The sequence below is a fragment of the Ursus americanus genome, chromosome 20, assembly GCF_024610735.1.
Source record: "Ursus americanus isolate L20-20 chromosome 20, mUrsAme1.1.p, whole genome shotgun sequence".
NCBI lineage: Eukaryota > Metazoa > Chordata > Mammalia > Carnivora > Ursidae > Ursus > Ursus americanus.
The window spans coordinates 29,027,914-29,050,894 of record NC_142146.1 but is presented as its reverse complement, the minus strand read 5'-3'; the positions used below and the strand labels follow the sequence as shown (position 1 = coordinate 29,050,894).

Here is a 22,981-nt window from a genome sequence, read left to right as displayed (position 1 = left end):
TTGGTTGGTTTGCTTATGAAGGGCATGATCCAGGTTTCTTTACTATCTCTAAGAATTAGCCAGCCCTGACATGGACAGTCCCTCCACAGTCAGCAAGTCCCCAAGATGTCAACACATAAAAAATATGGAAAATAAGAAGTCATGATTAATACATTTGTTCTGTTTTGTTTACGTTTGTGCATATGTACTAGACCAAGAAAAATAGACCTTACATTGGATCAAGCAAAACCAGGGAGCTGGAAATGAACCACGGACAATCCATAACCACTAAACTTATTCTCTAGGTAATAAAAACTATCCATTCTCTGGCCATCAAAGCCAGTTAAAAAAAAATCATATTTGGATTCAGGCATAGAATTAGAATCCCAGAGTTAGAAGAAAGCTTAAGAATTGGTCCATTCCTCACCCCTTCCTGCATCTCTTATTTAAATCTCTCCTTCTTCATTCCTGCTAAGCAGTATCTTATTCCTTCTTCAGGTTGTAAGAAAGGTCTTCTCTGTATGAAACCAAAATCTGCTTCATTTTGTCCTCAGCCTGTTAATTCCTGAAAGTCTGATGTCTTGCTGTACAAATACAAAAAAACATTTAGCCCAGCTCCCAAAACAGCTGCTGGATCAGATAAAATGTGCACAATGGGCTTTCAGAACTGATGAAGAGTCACTTGTATTTGTCATACATATGGTACATCTAAAGATGTCACTTAGGAGAATTTGTTTTCCGTCTTGCTTTCTCTGAGCAGGAATGGCTCCACTGTAGGCACCACAGTGCCTACACAGAATGTCCTTCCTGTGCACTCAAGGCTTTCCACAGAATAAATGGGACCCTGAGTAGGACATCTGTAGTATAAATTGGACTCCATACTTTGAGTTGGTTGACAATGTATCTAGTTTAAGGCTGAACCCCTAGGACCTAGCTCGGTGCTGGAAAAATCACATGCACTCATTAAATCTTCATTGAGTGAATGAAAGAATGCATAGAAATGAGTACAAATTGCTAATCAAAAGCATTTGTGGAGAACTCACTTTAGTTGAATAAATAAGACATTAGAAAAGAAGGTTTGGATTGCTATTTGAAGTGAAAACACAGTTCACCAGGGGGGCGAAGGTTAGGCGCTGAAATCACTGATGTTGCTCCAAGAAAGCAATGTTTTGGATTACATTTCCTGAGCCCTTTCACCTGTTGAGCAAGGAGCCAAGACAGGGCGCCTGTGTAGCGTCAGGGTGAGAATGGCATCAGGAACTTAGCACAGAGCCCATGGGCAGCTGTCAGCACACTCCAGATGTTACTGATTCGCTACTTCTTTATAGTCATGAGAGTGCCCAACCCCGTGCTTGTAAAACGTAGGCCTGCAATGAAGACTGATTGTGGGTGATCATTTTAATGATGATGATGGCGATGGTAGTGTGATGGGAAAGTGCGTCACTTAAAGATCTGGCTCCGCTCACTAACAGCGCTTGTGCCTAGGGAAGCACCCGAAGCGCAAGCTCTTCAGTTTGACAGGACTACTGACAAACGCGTGACTGATGCTACAACAGCAGAAGAGGCCTCTGAGAGAGCCGTCTGCCCTGTAGAAGAAGCATCGTGGGCTGTACGTACATGAGTGTGGAAAGACAGGGGAAGTGGACGTTAAGGAATGGAGGGAGAAAAAAGAAAGAGAAGGATTTTTACCTCTTCTAATAAAGATATTATCTTGTGATAGCCTTGGAATACTTGCCATAGGGGCGCCTGGGGGGCTCAGTCGTTAAGCGTCTGCCTTCGGCTCAGGGTGTGATCCCAGCGTTCTGGGATTGAGCCCAACATCAGGCTTCTCCGCTGGGAGCCTACTTCTTCCTCTCCCACTCCCCCTGCTTGTGTTCCCTCTCTCGCTGTCTCTCTCTGTCAAATAAATAAACAAAATCTTTAAAAAAAAAAAAAAAGAATACTTGCCATAAAGAATCAGTCTACCTGAGTGGTTGGCAGTGAATTGAAAATCTGTTGAGATTAATTTTCTGGTTACTCATCCTTTTCATTTATCAAAACCTCTCTCTCTGATGTTTACAAGGAAAGGAAGACGAATAGGAAGGGGAAAAATACACGTTTGGAGAGCTTTGTGGTATGTGGAGTAGCTTGAATCTTCTGGGGCAAAGGGGGAGCTGTCATTGTCTATAATAGTCTAGAACATTCTAGTATTCAGCCTACTGAAGGGTAGACCGAAGCCCAGACGATCAGAATTAAACAAAGAGAATATGCTTCTACAATTTGGGATGTCCGTCCTACCATGCTTTCTCTCAACCTTGTGTGAGCAGCTTCAACTTCTAAATTAACAAATACAGTAAAATGTTGGAAATTCCTGGGCCTTAAGAATAAGTCTTTTATAAGGTAGTAGAGCAAAACATGATATTTATATATGTATATAGATATATAGAGATATCTCTAGACTGATTTATATCTATATCTATATCTATATCTGTATCTATATCGATAGATAGAAATGGAGCAAAAGGAGTGGGTGCTAACTGTTGGGTTGCAGTGAAAAGAGGATCCAGGTATGTAACTAGTGACTTCAGATGGACATCGCCCCAGATTTGTCACCTACCAGGGCCTGTGATGTAGGGCTAAAGAAATCTGTTTGGTCTAAATTGACTGTGGAAAGAGGGTCAGGGGCCTGTGGCACATATTGAAATCCACCCCAGGTAGAGAAGAAACTCATTTCTCTCTACTACTGTACCTATTTTCATAACACTTTAACGCAAACTCCTTAAATATGTTTTGTTGGTTATTTCTGAGAAGAAAAGGAGGGTTTTAAAAGTTTGGAAAATACTAGAAAAGTTAACACATTTCTTTGCTGCAGAACTCAAGAGCCTTTAATATAAACTCTGCATGATGGCTTTGTAGGAAAAGGGTATAGTAGGTAGGACTTTCGAAACTCACTTGACAGAATGCTTTATTTCCAGGAGCCGCTTGAAGAGCTAGTGTATTATAGCACATGCTTCAGGAATGCTGCTTTGAAGTATTCCCATTCAAGAGACACGCAGTGATGTCTGACCACCTCTTAGCTGGCGATTCATGTCCGGCTTGGTACAAGGACCTCTTTGATGCTGTTGTGGGGAGGGAGCTAGCCCAGTTCTTGGTGTGGTCTAGTTCCATAGTGTTGCACTCTTCAGAGAACTTGTTTTTTAGAACTTTGTTTTAGATGTTGCGGGGAATTAGTTCCCATGGATAAAACCACACACACACACACACACACACACACACACACACAAGCCTGGGGGTGCTTGGGGGTTCAGTCAGTTAAGCGTCTGACTCTTGATTTCGGCTCAAGTCATGATCTCAAGGTCGTGAGATCGAGCCCTGCATCAGGCTGTGCCTGAGCATGGAACCTGCTTTAAATTCTCTATCTGCCTCTGCCTCTGCCCCTCCTGTACTGCTTCCCCACCCATGCCCCCGTGCATGCTCTCGCACTCTCTCTAACAAAAAAAAAAAAAAAAAACAACTCCCCGCACCATTACACACAAAAATGTCTCCAAAAACAAACAAACAAACAAAGGCTGAGTGTATGCGAGTTTTTTTGTGTATTAAACTTTGATACTAAAACACCGGGCCCTGGATCCTGTAAGTTGTGTAGCTGCATAGGAAGTCATGGAATAAGTCTGGTGTGATGAGATGGAGCACTGCACTAGGAGTCAGAGAATCTAACTGGATCCACATCTCAACTGCTAGTTTGTAGCTTCCTGAATTTAAGAATGTCATTTTAATATCTTTGGGCCCCAGGCTCCTCTTCTAAACGTTGAATTGCCAGAGTAGAAGAGGAATGACATACATGTGACACATTAGCCACTCCTACCTCCTTGTACACCCAGGGCAGATACTGCTAAGCGATCAGTCTTCTCACCAAATACAGAGGTAGCCTCAGGTACCTTCATAATACCACATTCCCACCAATCACTCTGAACTGAGAGCAGGATGAAAGTGGCTGCCATTTTCATACTAGATGAACTAAGAATCGGAGATCTGAGATTATCAGCAACATATACTTCATGAAAAAAGCAAAGTTTCAAGAGAGGTAAGCACATCTGGATGAATGAGGGAGTGCCACGGGCAGAAGGCTGATGTGCTCTTCCCAACCCAGTGACAAAACTGGAGAAGAGTCACCTGGATCATGTGACTGATTCACAACTTGGACATTTGGGAATTGACTTACAAGCAGAATGGGTATTGGTAATTCTAAAGGAGTTAGGGGGGAGGGAATTGGAGCCCAGGGGGCTGACCCCAAGCTCTGGATATCCTCCTCTCCTTTCTTCCCCGCACGTGGACCCCTATTACGAGGAGGGTGGAGGCCGGCCTCGGTGAGTCCGCCTGCTCATTGTGCTGCCTGGTGAGCATGTTAGACTTGGGATGCATGTGCAGCACCCTGCAGATGAGTTTCTCTTCACTATTTCAAACATCAATTAATAAGAAAACTAAGGCTCTCCAGTCTCGGACGACCTTTCCAGAGGACTCCACAGCTGTGACAGAGAGACGAGATGGTGGGAACATCCTGTTAATAACCAACATCTGAGTGAAGTGCAAATTGCTTTACACTTGTGTGGGATTAGCCTCCAAGCTCCTGCATGAGGAGGATCTGACAGTAGCTGCAACTTGGAGTGACCTGCAATCCAACACCTTCCCACTCCCGATCCTGGCAGCCTCTGCCTGCTTTTAGCAGGCGGGCGTGAATTTTGTGAGGCAGTTTCTGATTGGTTGATATTTATGTGCCAGCGTACAGCTGGAGTGGGAGGTAGAAAGCAATTGATTTAGGACTGAAAAACGCCATTTGTGTTATAGAATCTTCTTATGTCCTCTTCCCTTAGAGCATCCGGGTTCCTCCTGAGCCATTCTGAAGGGGCTCTAAGTGGAGGAAATTTGAAGAGCAAAATACAAAAGGGGAGGGGGGAGAAAAAGTTTGAAGACTAGGAAAGGTGCACCGGACACTCAACAGTCCCACTGAAAAGACTTTAGGGTCTGTCACCCGGCTGACGGTGTTAAAGATTGTTTTCCTCTCAAAGAGCATTTGGAGTATTGAGTTTGGGACGGGCGCTTCTTAAAACCACTATGGTCAGAGGGTACCTAAATAGATTTGTTTTCTTCAAGAGAAATCCCAGGAAAGAGGGTTAGGGGAAATCCCAAGTGGCTCCGTCACTTAATAGCTGATGACTTTGGGCAATTTAACCTCTTCGACCCTAAGTTTCTTCATATGTAAAATAGTGGTAGTGGTAATCTGTGGTTGTTGGGTTGACTAAGTGGAATAACATATGAGAAGTGGTTAGGACAATGCCTGGTGCATACTAAGTACTCAGTAAATGTTCCTTATGATCGGTTATTTGAACACGGTTGGGGAATAGGATATTGTGGCTAAGAGGAAGTTACCACATGAATCCCATATGGATCGCCACTTTTCAAAGTCCTAAAATATCATAGAATTCACTCATCATGAGCCACCAGGCTGGACACAGTTTCATCTCCTCTTAGTCTACAGAAGGCTCTTCTATGTTTTTGTAGTATCTTGGACCATTTTTAAGAGCATATCTGAATCAGAGTTCCAGCCAAAAAAAAAGATATGTTAATAAAGGGACCATTTATAGCTGCATGGACAAAGTTAGAGGGATCAGCAACGGATGCTGAGATGCTCTGGGACTAGCAGTAGTAAAAGCTACCACTAGGCTTACTGGGCAGGCAGAAATAGCAGTGTTACCGGAATCCAGTGCAAGCTAGAGCCTTGTAGGGAGAGATTCTAGGAGATCTGTAGGGGGAGTGACATAGTCACTGCCAAAATTGCAACCTGGGGCAGGGAGAGAGTAAGAAAAACACACCAGCCCCTCATTCCTCCCACTTTGTGATCTCTTACTGGTGCCTCCCATTGGCTGAAGGAGGCAAGCTGCCAGAAAAATCCAAACGAAGCAAGCAGGCCAGTTTCTTGGGCCACAGAGCAGAGCAGAAAGATCTGGAGATGCAAAGGAGAATAACCACCACATTCACCAACTCTCATTTCGCAAATTGGGAGCACACCATTAATGAAGTGCTCAGCTGGATAAGACATCCAAATAAACCAACCCATAATGTGGTTATTTCACTAAATCTTGATGTCCTATAGCAAAATGAGCAGCAGTCAAAATGGCAGTTTCCAAAAATTGGAAATGGACCAGTACACCAAGTCTGATCCAGGGGCTGGGGTGTGACACGTGGAGTAGATCCCACAATACTTTGTTTCCTGGTCTCTGTGTACCCTGGGGCTGAGCCATAAAGGCTGGTAATATAGTATTACTGGTTTTCAAACTCAACTGTGTACATTGGTTAAGATTTTTAAACTACTGGGTAGTTTAGCCATACCGTAGAATGGGTAGCTTGTGAACAATGTAAATTTATTTCTCACAGTTCTGGAGGCTAGGAAATCTAAGATCAAGGCACTGGCAAATTCACTACCTAGTGAGAGCCCTCTTTCTGATTCATAGACTGCCAGCTTCTCACTGTGTCCTCACATGGTGGAAGGGGCAAGGGAGCTTTCTGGGATCTCTTTTGTAAGGGGACTAATTCTATTCATCAGGGCTTCACTCTCATTGAATTAAAAATTCATTTCCTCAGGTCCACTAGGCACATTTCAAGTGCCTAATAGCCACATCTGGCTAGTAGCTACCATACTAGACCGCGCAGATATAAAACATTTCTGTCACAAGGGAAATTTCTATTATATAGCGTTGGTACCGTGACAAAACCCCCAAGCTGAGTGGGCTGGGGCTCAAGGCAATGAGATGTGGAGAAGAAATCAGAAAACTAAGCCACACAAACTGGGTTCTCACATCGGAGGAAAGGAACAGCTGTGAAGGACAAAGAGGCATTCAGCACAGGGAGGCATATTTGAGACCCCTGCCAGAATGCTGACTGAGTCAGGATTGGCTCAGGTCTGTCTGGAGGGAGCCAGTAGCCTAGAGGGACTGGGGAAGACAACAAAGGAAGAGAAAGACCCAGAACCCGTCATTATGACACTTGAGACCTTTCTGAAGGTGCTTATAGGGTCATGCTCATCTTATTTACTTCTGAGCACCATACTCCTGGGCAAGGTGATGTGATTTTACCGTCCACTATCAATGGCACAAGCCTGGAGCCACATCAGGTAGTAAAAGGAGGCAGGTTCACCTCCAGGGCTCCATAAATAGAACCCAGCTGACGCAAGAGCCCCTGTTACTTGAAAGCCAGGTTAAGTGTATAGCAGGAAGGTGAAGGGAGCGTTCAATCAGCAGTGAGAGAGACATTTGTTTTTGTTTTTTTTAAATAATATTTTTTATTAATTATGTTAGTCACCGTACAGTACATCCCTAGTTTTTGATGTAAAGTTCCATGATTCATGACTTGCGTATAACACCCAGTGCACCATGCAATACGTGCCCTCCTTACTACCCATCACCGGCCTATCCCACTCCTCCACGCCCCTCCCCTCTGAAGCCCGCAGTTTGTTTCCCAGAGTCCACAGTCTGCGAGAGACACTTGTAATCCCGAACTACTTACTCAGTTTAATCTAGAGCATTTGGAGGTTTTACCGTGGTGGGTGAAGAGTGCCTTTTTGGAGGTAAATCTGTGAGAGAAGCCAGGCTGGATGTTTCTTGAGACAGGTAGAATGGTGTGTTAGTTTACAAGGGGTGTTGTAACGAAGTACCACAGACTGGATTAAACAATAGAAATATATTCTCTAACACTTTGGGAGGCTAGAAGTCCAAGATCAAAGTGTGGCCAGAGTTTGTGCCCCTGAGGGCACCGAGGAGAATCTGTTCCATGCCTCTCTCCTGGCTGCTGGTGATTTGCTGGCAACCAGTAGTGTTCCTTAAAGTGTAAGCGCATATCTCTAATCTCTCCCATCTTGTTCAGATGGCATCTCCATGCATGTGTGTCTGTGTCCAAATTTCTTCTTTTGTAAAAGACCAGTTGTATTAGGTCAGGGTTTACCCTCCTCTAGGATGACCTCATCCTTATTTAACAAATTCTTCTGTAATGACTCTATTCCAAAGAAAGTCACATTCTGAGGTACCAGGGATTAGGACTTCCACATATGAATTTTGAGGGATATTATTCAATCCATAACAAATTATACAGTAAAAAGAACATATATTTTGGAGTCAGACAGACTGGGTTTGAGCCTTGCTTCTGCCACTGCTTTTCCGATGCAGTTTGATTTTATTATCTGCAAAATGAGGATGATATATGTAATAGAATCATTTGTAAAGTGACAAGTCAGTGATAAAATGAAACACTTTCATGTATCACCAGTTAAGAAAAAATGCTTCCAATCAAACAATGCCATATCATCAATTATAACATGCATTCCAAGTTTAAATACGTTACATTGTGAAATAAAAGTATGTTTTAAAATCAGTGAAGGTAGGGACACCTGGGTGGCTTAGTCAGTTAAACGTCCTACTCATGATCTCGACTAAGGTCATGATCTCAGGGTCATGAGATCGAGTCCCACATCAGGCTCAGCACTGGGTAGTACTGGGTGTGGAGCCTGCTTAAGATTCTCTCTCTCTCCCTCTGCCCCTCTGTGTTCCCCCTCTCTTTCTCTCTCTCTCAAAAAACAAAAAACAATAGTAAAACAAAATTAATGCAGGTAAAGACCAAAGTGACCTATAAAGTGCCTCCTGTGGAGAGGTAAGAAGAGGTACAATTAGGTGCGTCATTTTTTATTCACACCCCTTCCTTTGCCTGAGCAGAAAAGTTGTCTTCGCCATTGGTCATCACCCAACTTGCCATCCATTTTAAGAAGGAATGAGATAATTTACTGGGCAGGGGTCAAAAGAATTCCCTAAGGAGGTGGCTTTTATGAAGTGTGCTACTTCCACAAAATTTTCATGATTGCTTCAAAGGAGGTATCTTCCAGAGTTTCTCTGTAGGACCCCACTCTGTATTCATATGTTGGCTACGAAGTACATTCACATGGATGGTTCTGAGAACCAGATAGAAAAGTTTCTCTATTTGTTTAGTTAGGGTGGGGGGAATCCTTGAGTCTCTCTGGGGCCCATGATGTATTTCTTCCCCAGTACCTGTTATCTTTGGGATAAGGGCTTGTACTTCTCCAGAAACCTTAGACCACTCAGTGACTGATATCAGTTTGGGCTCCTGCCTTTACCTTCCCCCACTAACAGCATCACATTATATAACCTTCACATCCTTCACCTCTTTGCCAGCCCTCGGAAGCCCAAGGGTGCAGAGTCTTGAACTGTTGTTGTTGTTGTTTTTTAAGATTTATTTATTTATTGGAAAGAGAGAGAGAGAGAGAGAGTGTGTGTGTGTGTGTGTAGACGGAGGGGCAGAAGGAGAGAGAATCTTAAGCAGGCTCCACGCCCAAGCTCCCCTTGATCTGTTTCTTGATAACATACTGACTTTGTCCCCTGCATAGTCCAATCTCTATGGGTGGTGTTCAGGGCCCCCATTCTATCTCTAATATGCCCAGTGGACAAACCAGATCTGCAGAGGCACAACCATAATGTCACTCACTGACTGCCCTCCACTTCCACATTTTACATTTGTTGTCTGGGTTATGCATTACTCTGAGCAACAGGGTTTAGGTGGAAAAGCTTCAAATTTGCATGACTATATAGCATAAAGGCGAAACACAGACTTAGGAGTTTGACTATCTAGGTTCAAATCCTACCTCTTTTTTGAAAGCTGCATGAAATTGGGAAAGTTACAGGGTCTCTCTACCTCCCAGAAAGAGGGGATAATAATAGTACTCACTTCATAATGTTGTCATAAGGATGAAAATAGAGTGCTTGTCAAATGATTTGAACAGATACTTCATCAAAGAAGATATACAGACGGCAAATAAGCATATAAAAAGATGTTGAACATCATTAGTTACTAGGAAAATGCAAATCAGCATCACAATGAGATACCAGTACATGCCTATTAGAATTTTGAAAGTTAAACATAACATATATTTCAATCCTAGGTATTTACCCAAAAGAAGAAATATAGGTCCCTACAAATGCTTGTACATGGATAGTTATGGCAGTTTTATGTGTAATAGCCAAACTGGAAGCAATCCAAATGGCCATCCACAGAATATTACTCAGCAATAAAAAAGATGAACCTTATAGAGGATACAAACTGATCTATTGGGACAGAAAGTGGATCAGTGGTTTCTTGGGAATGGGGTGGGAAGGGGGGTGAGAGGAAGGAGTTACAGAGGAGCATGAAGAAACTTGGAGGGGCAGTGGCTATGTTCACTATCTTGATTGTGGTCATGGTTTCACAAGTATGTACGTATGTCAGAACTTACTGAATTGCATAATTTAAATAGATGTGATTTATTATATGTCGGTTACACCTAGATAGTTCATTTATTAAGTAAGTGCCTATGACAGGGCAGGCTTTTTATAAATATTAACTAGTATACACTTTAGTATTATACTCAGAAATGTTTTAGATGAAATTTTTAAAAGGGCATCTCATCAAAAGCATCACTCAGTAATTGATTCTATCACCATCATACTATACCTAGCTACATTTTCCATTTCTTTTAAGGAATTCTCACAAATAAACCTGAATTAAGGAAAATAGTCCAGGCTTTGAGGTCAGAAGCTGTGAGTTCAAGTACTCATTCTATCATTCCATACCTTATGCTGATATTTGCCCTTGATTTTTCCCAAATACAGAATACTACAAAGTTACATCACATAATTGCTATAAGAATCAAATAAAAAACTGGACGTTAAGCATGTTCTGCAAATTATAAAGCAACATGAATATATCAGTCATTACAACTAGGGAGGAAAGGAGATAAGCGGACTTTTTGAAGGCCAGGTAACAGAAGATCACCAAGATTAAAATAAACTTTGACCAAAAAAAACCTCACAGAAGAGCAAGAGATAGACCCTACGTATCCAAAATTCCCTTACTCTGATAGTCCCACATCAGAATTGACTGGGACACCCTTAAAAATGCAGATTTCTGGGTCCCGCCCTTATTTGATTAGGCAGAATTACAGGTGGTAGAGAAGAGAGGAATCTGAGTTTCAGAAAAAGCTGTGCAATGGATTCTGATGCAGCTGGTAACACCAGTCAGTGAATGGTCTTTTGGAAACAATCACCTTGATCTTCATGCCTCGCAGTGAGGGACATGAGCTATCCTAGGCTCTATTGCTCCGACTAAGCCTGACTTCAGTCTCCAGAAAAGATAATGCATCTCCCATAATGGCTGGGAGTGCAGAAAGTTTTGAAATATCTTCTAACTAGGCAGTTAGTATTGCAAGCACTTCCTCTACCATCATTCTTTTTCTGAGCTCCTCTGTGCTTTTAGGAATCTTACTGGCTCTGAGATTATCTTTGGAAATTATCTATCTTGGTAATGCAAATGTGTATTTCTTAATTTCTTTCCAACCAGTCATTTCCCTAAAAAAAACCAAGTCATTCCATGTTGCATGTTGGCAGCTTGCCTTGGATAGACTGTCTGAGGTGTGTGGCTTGATGCCAACATGAACTTATATCTATGTGGGATTGTCACCTGAAAATCAAGAAGTGAGAAGAAAAGCAGCAGGATTGGTGCACATCAGCCCCTTGTGCCATCTGGGGTGGTTGAAGCACAGGAACAAAGACTGGAATTAGATGGAATTTCCATCTCCTGTCTTATCTCAACCCACCTAGAACTCTATTGTTCCACCCATAAGGAGAGAAGATTACTTTTCTGTGTCTTGAGGATGTCAAATCCGTCTGAGTTAGTTCTCGGGGGTTATTTCAAAATCCTATATCAAAAGGCACCACATGAATATAATTAAATCTCTTATATGGCTCATTATTCTGTGAATTTGGACCAGATGTTGCAAAAATGCTTCTAGTTGTCAAACAGGGAAACTAACCGAGGCAGAAGAGCTTGGAGATTGAGTGCCCCATCTGAATGGGGCAGTCCCCAATTGTTGCCATGTATGAATGTGGCCCCACGTTGCCTGATATTCTGGTTTTTTTCCAAAGGTGGGAGGGACAATAAAAATAGTCCTATTTATGGGACTATTTTATTTTATTTATTGTTGCCTTTTATGTTGGCAAATTAAGGGGGGAAATACATTTAAACGGGACCAATAAAACACCTCCAGCTTGAACTTGCAGACTGCCGATTTGTGACCTCTGATTTATACTACTATTCAAAACCATGATCTTTTAACAACTGAAAAAATTATATCAATATAGTAAATCCTTGTACCTATACAATCAGCCAATGACGCATTCAGTCCTATCCCACAGAATGAATATTATATAAAAATGTAAAACTCAGGCAAACCATAAGAGACTTTAAAAAAAAAGATTCATTTATTTATTTAGAGAGAGAGTGAGAGAATGAGCATGGGGAAGAGGAGGGAGAGGGAGAGAGAGACTCTCAAGCAGACTCCCTGCTGAGCACAGAGCCCATCACATGACTCAATCTCATGACACTGAGATTATGACCTGAGCTGAAACCAAGAGTCAGACGCTCAGCTGACTGAGCCACCCAGGCACCCCAAACCATAAGAGACTCTTAACTACAGAGAACAAACTGAGGATTGCTAGAGGGGAGCCATGGGAAGGGATGGGGTAAATGGGTGATGGTCATTAAGGAGAGCACATATTAGGATGAGCACTGGGTGTTTACGTAAGTGATAAATCGCTAAAGTCTACTCCTGAAACCAATACTACATTATATGTTAACTAACTTGAATTTAACTTTTAAAAAAATGTAAAATTCAGTTCAAATAGAAGCTGAGACTTCAGGAGAACCCAGAAGAGTCAAATAACTGTTGACCTGAAAAATAGCTTATTGAAAAATGCGAATCAATAGTAGTTTGGAATTTGGTTTTCTGTCTGTTGGACAGGGACATAACCAGAATCAGGTTCTCCTTCTCCTCACAACCTGTATTGTCCATCCCCTCAGGAATAGCAGGTGATGTTCCTTACAGGACAACTCTCTCTCACATAGGGCCCATTGGGATGATTGGGCCAGGGACAAAACACTGAGTGCAAGAATGTCAGGGGAGGCTGCAGCAAGAATTTTTTCTTTGCTGGATAACATGTATGTGCATGATATGGTTAAAGACAGTCTTCCCTTCAGTTTTTTGAGAGACTGTTTCTTTGTACTCTAATGAAAGTGCAGGAAATGGTTTTCCCAGTTTTTGCTAATGAATGACACTAGTAAGTATCCACTAGACCATGTTTCCATTTGAAAGCTAAAAGTATATGTAGGCTCCAGTTGATTTGTAAAATATGAGTAATGGATATCTCCAGTTGAGAGATACTGTAAGATCTTGGGTTAGCTATAATTTGGGTTAGCTGTCATTAAGATCTTCGGTTAGCATCCCAGGATATAAATGGTGTTATAAATGGTGTTTTGACATGTGACAGACATAGAAGAAAAGAACCTTAGTGGTAAGGGTACCAGCAAAAACACATGGCATACCCAGAGAGTTTCATCTAAAGGGTTAAACACTTTACAGAAGGATGCTTTCTGGGGGCATGGACAGGGATAGGGGAGCCAACAAAGAATGTGAGGCTTATTAGGGGATAGAAACAGCAGAAAGTCAATACCACCCTATGGTCTGAAGAGTCGAGAGAGAGAGGGGGCATTGTGTTACCAGAACCCACAAAAGCTCCCTCTGTGGAAAGGAATTTACTAGCAGATTCTATGTGTGCAGAGGCACCATGCTGCTGCCAGCACCTCTGTCCTTCTACTGTCTGATCTCCTGCTAAGTCCTCCCCTTGGCTGATTCAAACCAGAATCTAGAGGACAAGGAAGTTCAGGAAATACCATCCAAGGAGGTCAGCCTCCAAGGGCAGGAGTAGGGTGGACAGTGGCAGATATGGATCTGAGAGAGAGGGGCAAATGAAGAGCTATTATCACAGAAGGCAGTGGGAGTCATAACCCATGGAATGTTCGAGCAGGAGGGGGCTTTTCATCTTCCAGGGAATTGAAATGACTTAGCAACCATTATAAACCCAATAAAAGGCATAGTTGAGACCAAAGGCAGTCATCTTCATTCCCATTCTCATGGCCTTTCCACTTCGTTATGTTAGGAATCAGGAGTTGCAAAACTCATGTTAGAGTAGGATTGGCTAAAATGGGGTGCCTACCTGCTCATTTGCCATTACTGTGCCCATCAGACATCACTAATCTATTACAGATTTCTTTTCTCCTGAGCCCAGATGTGCTTTCAGACTCTTTTTCATCCTAGGGCTCCAGGCAGTCACTAATAATTGATCCATCTTGTTGCCTTATTACCTAACAATACAACATACTCTAAATGCAATGCTTCAAATTATTCTGTCTAATAAGATTTCCCTCCTTGAAACGTGGCCCATTCTCAGAAGTTGCTTCCTTGTAGGCTTTCAAACGGCTCGCTTTGGTGACTCAATGGAGGGCACTTATGGTTTGGAAGAAGGGAAAGCACCAGAGGATTATTTCACCTAAAGGATAGTAATAAAAAGCCCTAATCCTTGGTGGGGTTTTCTCTTCTTCTCTCCTTGCAGGTTGACAGAACAGAGGTGATCCGCACCTGCATAAACCCAGTGTATTCAAAACTGTTCACTGTGGACTTTTACTTTGAAGAGGTGCAGCGTCTGCGGTTTGAAGTCCATGACATCAGCAGCAACCACAATGGGCTGAAGGAGGCCGACTTCCTGGGTGGCATGGAGTGCACACTCGGCCAGGTGGGTCCACAGAGGTCCCTTCCCACTCCTTGCCTCGTTGAGGACTCTCTTCCTCCCCTTTTTCCTCTCTCCTTGCATTCTTTCTCCTTTGGTTTTATTTTTCCTTTACGTGTCACATTTTATGAGTTCCCATACACTGTCCTATCCATTATAGTTAACAGTGTGTTTACACAGGGATGATGTGGCAAATATGGGAAGACCTACTTACTTTGCAAAATTAACCATTTTCTCTTCTGAATTCCTTCATTCTGTCAGTTCTTTCACAACTATTGAGCACTTACTACACTCTGATTGTGTGTTATAGTCTTATTCTGTTACATTGTAAATTTCCATCTCCCAACTCAACCATGAGAACCCCCGTAAAGGGAGTGTTGCTCAGTTACATGTATTCCAAGCTTCTGGTACCAGAAATAGCCCAAGAGTGGGGATAAATAGATGTTTGGTGAATGAACAAATGCTTTTACTTAATTCTCACAATGATGCAAAATAAACGTCATTCCTGTATCTATCTATCAGTGAGAAAACTAAGACTCAGAGTGGTTAAGCCTAAAGCCCCACACTAACAAGTGGCAGAACTAGAACTCAAATGAAGTTGGCTTCACTTCAAACTGCATAATTCTGCTTCATGACACCTTTCCTTTTTCCTTCCCATACTGCTGTAACCAGAACTCTAGTAGGTACTGAGGAGAGATCTAAATGAAGAAATAGTCCTTATGCCCAAGAAGTGGACACTCTTATTGGGGAAGGCACACTATGTAGCTAAAATAGAGCAATTAACGATGCAATTTAAGCCATAATGAGACAAAATATCCTGGGTTATAGTCATAGAGTGTGGACCTTCAAGAAGGGAGAGCTTTCAGCTAGTTAGAATCAAAGAAGGCACTGTGGATTCAAACTTCGAAAAAAAAATGTAGTCCACAGATTGAAAAAGGAGGAGGAAGCATTTTCAAGTAAGAAATCAATATAAACGAGGTAGAGAGGTCAGAACAACCGTGGCAGGGGTGAGGGGCAGAGGAGAGCAGGTTCACTGAATCAGGGTCAGAGGCTGATTTACTGCAAAACCAGTGAAGCTGGAACTTCAGAGCCCCTCACTTGGCTAGAGTGTTTCCAAGGCTCTGCATGACATTTTTATTTGTGGTCTTGCACTTTTTTCTCAAAGGATTCCAAATTATATAAACCTCAAGCCCCATAAAACCTGCATCAATCCCATGCAGAGGCAAGGGTCTGGTTTAGGGATTAGTAAGAAAGAGCCTGCCTGGCAAAGAGATGACAAGCATGCATGTCTTTTTGTTTTTACCGTGCCTCACGCCACTTATCACGAACGTCTCCCATGTGAACACTGGGTGACAAAACGGACAATGTCCTCAGATACCTTTTTCAGCAGATATAGTGATTATTTTCATGAGCTCGTTCCTTGTTTTTTTAATGAAAGCCAAAAGCCCAATGTAAAGGGATGGTTGAGGGGAGTCAGAGAAGGAATCTGGAATATTCTCCATCAATACAATCTCTCTCATGACTTTTGAAAACAGTTGATAGCAGATAGTGCTGGCGTCTTGCCAGGTACATGCCTAATAAGTAGTAGGCATTGAATGAATGAATGAATGAATGAATGAATGAATGAATGAATAGGGGATTTGAGGTAGAATTCTGTAATGTATAAAGAAAATAAGGTGGTTAAAGTGTCATCTCTTACAGATACAAATGAGCCACTGCAAGTTTCTCTTTGAGATTACAGACATCCCCTCATGTATCAAAGTTATATTCTGTCCTAAGAAACAAATGTAGATCCTTGTAGAAGTCATGTGAATCAAAGATCTTTTTCATCGAAAGATTTGATCATTTTCTCCATGTGAGTGACCCTCAAATTTGCATCTTTAGTCACTCACAACCCTCATCTTTCCAGCAGCCAGGAAGTCCTTGACCCTCTTTGTGCCAGGCATTGTGCTGGAGGTCGGTGGTGTAGTGTTGAGCCAAAAACATTGTCCCTACCCTCAAGCAGCTCAGAGGCTAGTTGTGGATAAAGATGGAAAGCAAATAATTAAATCACACAAACAATTAAATTACAACCATTGTACTTATTGTTAAGGAGAAGTATAGAATAGGAGAGGAAAGATTGAGAGAATGGTGTCAGGTGGACAGACAATCAAAGGATTCTGAAGGGAAGTGACATTTACACCAAGACGTGAAGGGAGAGTGAGTGCATCAGGTGAGAAGAAAGAGGAAACACATTCCACGCAGATGAAAAAATTATATACAAAGACTGTGGATTCAGGAAGAAGTTTGGCATATGGTACATAGTATCTTCATTTGAGTTTCCCAAGAAGCTAACTCTGAGACAGGAAGTCAAAGGAGGTGAAGGAGATGTCATAGCAGAATGAGAAAGTAAGACAGGAAAAGGAAGGCAGCCTGTGAGAGTGTTGTCAAGCCAGCTACCACTGTGGCCAACTGGAGCTTAATTCTCCTGGGGAAATTCTGGAAGCCAGTCTAGAGGAAACACCACAGAGTTATCTCACCCTAGAGGTGAGGGAACTTGGGTATTTATACTTGGAGTATACAGGTCATCAGTCATTGAGGGCTGTCTCCAGGGTGGGAACATCAATCCCCCAGTTTTTCTGGCTTATTGCTTGGGCAGCAGTGCAGGCTGCGAGTAGCCCAAGAAGCTTACAAGCAAAGAAATACAGGTGCTAGTGGTGAGAAGTCAGTGATGTGCACTGAAGTCATAGGCCCCGGGAAATGAGCAGGGCATTGACGGCATCTGTGACACAGACGTTATTGGCTGCCTACTCAGTAGCCAGTCACTCTTTCAGCCATTAGGCCCTGATCATTTTCAGATCATTTTCCATCATCTGGCTGCGTAGATAATAGCCCTATCTCCAGCTCAAGGGTAAATCCTGAGTAATCTCAGCCAATCATAATGAATCGCATTCCCTTTTGCCAGAGATTGGTTTAGGGGTGGGCTTGTGGCTAGTTCTAATCAGTAAGACATGACGGTTTTTCTTGGAAATCTGTTTTAGCCTAAGGGGCGGGGGGAGAGATATCCACATATGAAGAAGGAGTTGTCTAGCTATGATTCCTGGAACCACTGTAGCTACTTTGTAGCAGGGGTGAGGATGAGAGCAACCCTAAGGTGAGCTCAGAGCCAGAAGAGGTGGAGGCACTGGCTGACATACTGCACCTGGAGCCCACCCTGTCTGTGGACTCCTTATCATGAGATAATAAAGTGTCCTATTGTTAAAGTTGTTTGGAGTGGGGTTTTCCATTCCCTGAGCCAAAAGCACCATGATTGATATAGAGTATACCAATGAAAACATATCAATGACAAATGGACGGACTGTCTGGAGTGGGGTGAACAAAGGGAAACTGGCTTAATTTTTTTAAGCCCTCAAGATGAGGACTATATGGAAGTGAGCACTGAGTGTAAGATTATATATAGTACTTTCTAAATATATCTTGATACTTTTGAAAGAGCTTCCATACTGACCATTTCATGTGATCCCCTTGACAATGCTGGGAAGACAGGTGTCATCATCTGCATTTTATAGCTGAGAAAACAGAGGCTCAAAAAGATATAATGTCCTGACAGAGCCAAGACCAGAAGTCAAGAGCTTTTGGTCCCTAATCCAAAGCTCTTTCTTCTGCCATGATTCAAAGAAGGATAACGGGGAGAGGCCACATGTTCTGAGATCTCTTTTAACATCTGGCTTAGGTGAAGCAAGCGAGAAAGAAGTCAAACCTGTTCAGCGTAGCCCAAAGCCATGTTTCCCAAGCCACACTGCTTTCCCTCCCACCCCAGGTGACACACTAGCCTCTGTGGGTATCTTGTATATTCATGGGCAACCACCCTTTTATATTATCAGCCATGTAATAGGTATGCTTGACCTTTTCATACTTTGGGGGTGGGCACTAATAGGCTGAAATCAATCAAATTATCCTATTTTTGTGGCCACGGTGATTAGTTCATTGAAGGTATACAACTATCAGAGATAGTGAAATGTAAATACATATTTGCTAAAGCCTTCCGAGAAAGATAAGGTGAGGCTATGCGGTCCGGAAATGGTACCCTTCAAGGGGAGAACATAATGCTGCTGGGGGAGGAAAAGGAAGGGTGATAACATAACAAAATGTGGGTGAAAAGGAAAGAAGCTGGCACCTCAAAGGGAAGAACAGCGAAATAGAGAGAAATCGGGTCATATTACTTGCATGCTAGATGGTGTCCTGTCTGAAGCCAGTCGTTCCTGGGAATTTTGGTCAGTGGCTTCCCTTTGTTATTTAAATCATTATGGGCTAATTCTTTTGGCCACTTACAACATGGAGTTCTAACTAATCAAGTCATACTCCGTAGAACCCCTTCTCTAGGCCATAGTGACCTTTTCAGTCTCTGAGATCCTATAACCCATCTCCACTTCACTCATTTAGTAACTGCCTTGAGAAGTTCCTTTTTTTCAGTTCATTAAAATCATTTGTCTCTTAATTAACATTTATTTTTATACATATCCTCTGGCCCCCCAGCTAGATTATAAGTTTCTTAAGGCAGAAGCCATAATCGGTACTTCTTCATGTCTAATGCAACACCATTCTTTATATATCACACATGCTCAAGCCACATTTATTGATTAGTTCATTTTGAAAATTTTAGATCAGTATGAACTTTTATTTTAACATGATACGTTCCATTCAATCATATATTCATATTTCAACAAGCATTTAACAAGTGCCCCAGTTATACCAAGTACCCTGGTAGGTGCTAGAGACACAAAAATGAAAAAGACAGAGGCCTGTCCCTGGAAGAGCTTATAATTAGCTGGGAGACACAGACTGGTAAATAATTAAAATGCGTGTTACTTTGTGCTACAACAGAGATGCATTCTAGGGGCTACCTCTACCTAGAGGGAATCAGGGAGGTCTCCTAAGAAAGATGACTCTGGACCTGAATCTCAAAGGATGAGTAGGAATTCACCAGCAGAGAAAAGAAATAAGGACTCTCTGGGCAAAATGACCGGGACACAAAAACGTATGGCAGCGCAGGAATAGCACAGAACTCTAAGTGAGGGTGGAAGAGGGATAGGGGAGGCTGGACAGGAGAAGAGGAGCCAGACCAGGAGGACTTAGGTGCCTTTCTCTAAAGTTCGCAGAGCTTGGATGTGCTGCACTGGAGATCCTGGAGGGATTTGACTAGGGGGAGAACAAGATTGCATGTGTATATCAGAAAGATCACTTTTGCATTCCCATGAGGGGAGGTGGGAGAGAGTGGGTGTGGAGCCAGGGAAACCAGTTAGAAAGCTCATGCTATAACAGGAAAGAGATGAGAGGGCAGTGGTGATGGAAGTTGAGGCCCAGGGAAGAGTGCGACCGAGAGCAGCATCAACAAGCCTTGGAGAACGGGTAAAGGAGGAGGAGCTTGCAGGTAGCTGGTTCTGGTTACTGGAGGAGTGATTTGCCTATCTTCAGGAGAATCAGATTGAGGAGTGCATTGGGGAATAGAATGTGCTGGCATGTTCAGCTCAGGATGTCTGTGGAGAATCCGGAGGAGGTTGACAGTTGGCATCTGACCACATGGATCTGGAATTGATAACGGATTTGAGAGTGGACTCCCTATAGCGCAGGTAGCCTGAAAGTGGGTGAGATCCCTCAGAGAGACTGTTTTGTTTTTATTTTTAGAAGGAAGTTCATTGCACGTTCCATATATGAACAAATCGTAAAGGATTTTTAAAAAACTGTTGAGTATGCAAAGACATCTCCACATTCTTTCAGATAAAAGCGTGAACTCGATGTTATATTTTGGTGTGAATGGGAGCTTTCTCTCTTTTCTAAACTGTTCTTCTCTCTAGTATGGTCCAGCAAAAACAAAACAAACACAAAAACAAAACAACCCCCCCAAAAAACACAAAAAGACCAAGAAACATCAGTACTTTCCTTCTTCATCACTTCAGTGGATCAAGACTTTTCCCCCCTCGCACTGCTTAGTTAGGCAGGGAATGGCTGGATGCAGGAGCTATCCAGCAGGGGGAGGACCGGCACAGTCGGGGTCTGAGGCACTGTTTGATAACGCTTAAATGCACCTGCTGTGGAGCCTCGGGGTCTAGAGTCAAATCCCAGCTCAGTGGCTCTCAAGTTGTATGTCCACAGGCAAATTCTTGCAGCCACTTAAGCCTCAGCCTCTTCATATGCAAAGTAGAGATAATAATAGAGTTGGCCTCAAGAAATATTGTGAGAATCAAGTGAGAAAACACATATAAGGAGCTTAGCAGAGTCCCCAGCACAGAGCATTCAGGACCTGAGAATCGGGATCTGAGAATCTAGGAAATGATGGGAAGAATCAACATATCTAGGGGCCAACTTTGTTTCAGGAGTGAAGGTAGAAGCGAAAAGATTATGATAGAACACCCATGTTCTGTGGAACATTGCATCAAAAACTGGGGATGTACTGTATGGTGACTAATATAACAAAATAAAAATTATAAAACATAAAAGAACACCCATATTGTGGGCAATTAGTAAAACTGAACTTAGGACTTCGCCTCAAGTTTATTGAAAACTTTATTTAGTCAAAAGAGTCAGTGTGTGTGTGTGTGTGTGTGTGTGTGTGTGTGTGTGTGTGTGTTGGTGTAATATTTACTTTATTCAGACTATTTTTAAGTAAAATTGGTTTCAACTCAGATCTCTGAAATAATTGGGGGTAGGTATTCCATTTCCTGTCTTACCATAACTAAGGCCCAAAAGAAGGGATAAAGTGACATCCCAAAACCCATGCCGAAAGTCACACATTCACAGTTGTCTCCTCAAGGCCGTCTACGGGTACTTGCCCTGTCCATGTGAGTTGGCCACATCTTCACTCTGTCGTGTGAAACACGGGACTTGTGGCTTTTAGGAAAGGGAACTAGCAGCCCTCAGCATGCTGGAAACTGGGGTTGGCCATGAAGTTGAGGATAAGCACAGCCAGTGACTTAGCACTGAGCAATAATGCCAAATGAAGGATCATGTCCTCCAAGAGCACTCCAGGCAGAACTGTGTGTTCTCAGCAGATGGATGAGGGGGGCGAATCACAGAGATGCAGGGTGCCCAGAAGGCTGTGTACTCCTTCTGGGTGAGCTTGGAGACCGTCCTTGGATTTCTGTTGGCAGAAAGGAGACCAGGAGCTAAGCCCCTCTCCTGCTGCCCCCAAGAGAGGGCATGCCAAGGGAAGTTGGGATGATTCCTCACCATCTAGAACAGCAAGCAGACGTTCTTTAATGTGGTGCCTTCACTTTCTTTCATTGCTTACTAACTAGTCCAGTCATCCTTGAAATCTTCCACTTCTTCATGCACCAAATGCAGTGGGGACACTGAGTCAGAAATAATGAGAACAGTAAATGTAGCACAGTTAACTTTCTCAGGGTACTTGTATTTGCCAGTCACTGGGCGAGGCATTTGCTCTACCGCACTTAAGTTAATCAGCTGGACGTCCCTGGGAAGTAGGCACTACCATTATCCTCATTTATATTTGAGGAAACACACTGAATAAAGCCGGGTAACTTATTTTAGGCCACACAGCTAGTAAACGTGGAGTTGGAACTCAAATGCAGATCTGTTTGGCTCCAAAGCCCCTCATAGCTCATCACTAACTAGTATAAATTAGAATGTAGTATCTATTAATCCAGAGCCAAGTCACAGTTGACCTTGCTAAGATTTTGTTTTACTTGGGTTATTTTTAAGTTTGTTTGTTTGTCTTATACAAAGCTGATAGGAATCCTCTTGCAAAAAAGAAAAACCACCTTTGTCATTTTTCCTCCAGGTTTGCATACTGAATTTACTCTAAATACAGCATGGTTTGTTAAATAGTATCCATGTCTCAACCTCCCAAAACCAGAACCTTATAAAGTCAGCACCCAGAGGGTGCTGTTGAGCTCCCCAGTAACCAAATTCAGCAGTTGCCCCCAGGTCTTATCATTGCTTTTCTTCTGGGCATTTCCTCTTCTCCAAGGCTCAGAGTACAATTACAACTGTCCTCCTCTCTTCATTACCATGGAGCTGTACGTTAGTGTGTTTCTTCCCCCAAAGTTCAGAGAACATTGTTAAAACCAAGAATGTCCTGCTTTCTGTCGTCATGAGTGGGACAGGGAAATTTGTGATCCCTTAAAATAGTCCTAGGCTGTCCGGGGTGCTCACCCTCATTTATGAGAGAGGAATCATGCACTGCCTTACACAGAGCAACAATTCTCAAACTTGAGCTCTAATCAGAATCTCTGGAGGCCCCACCCTCAGAGTTTGTGAGTTAGTGTATTTAGCAAAAGACCTATCATTTGCATTTCTAAGATCCCAGGTCATGA

At 42.7% G+C, this 22,981-nt stretch overlaps 1 protein-coding gene across 1 annotated transcript in view; it reads left to right on the top strand.

Moving 5' to 3' along the window:
• Positions 1-22,981, top strand: part of CPNE4 (copine 4) — a 472,893-nt gene that overhangs the window by 300,041 nt on the left and 149,871 nt on the right. Inside the window, exon 3 of the mRNA XM_087870204.1 lies at positions 14,496-14,675. Within this exon, the coding sequence (XP_087726330.1) occupies positions 14,496-14,675 (180 nt within the window). The remainder of the gene's footprint in view (positions 1-14,495; positions 14,676-22,981) is intronic.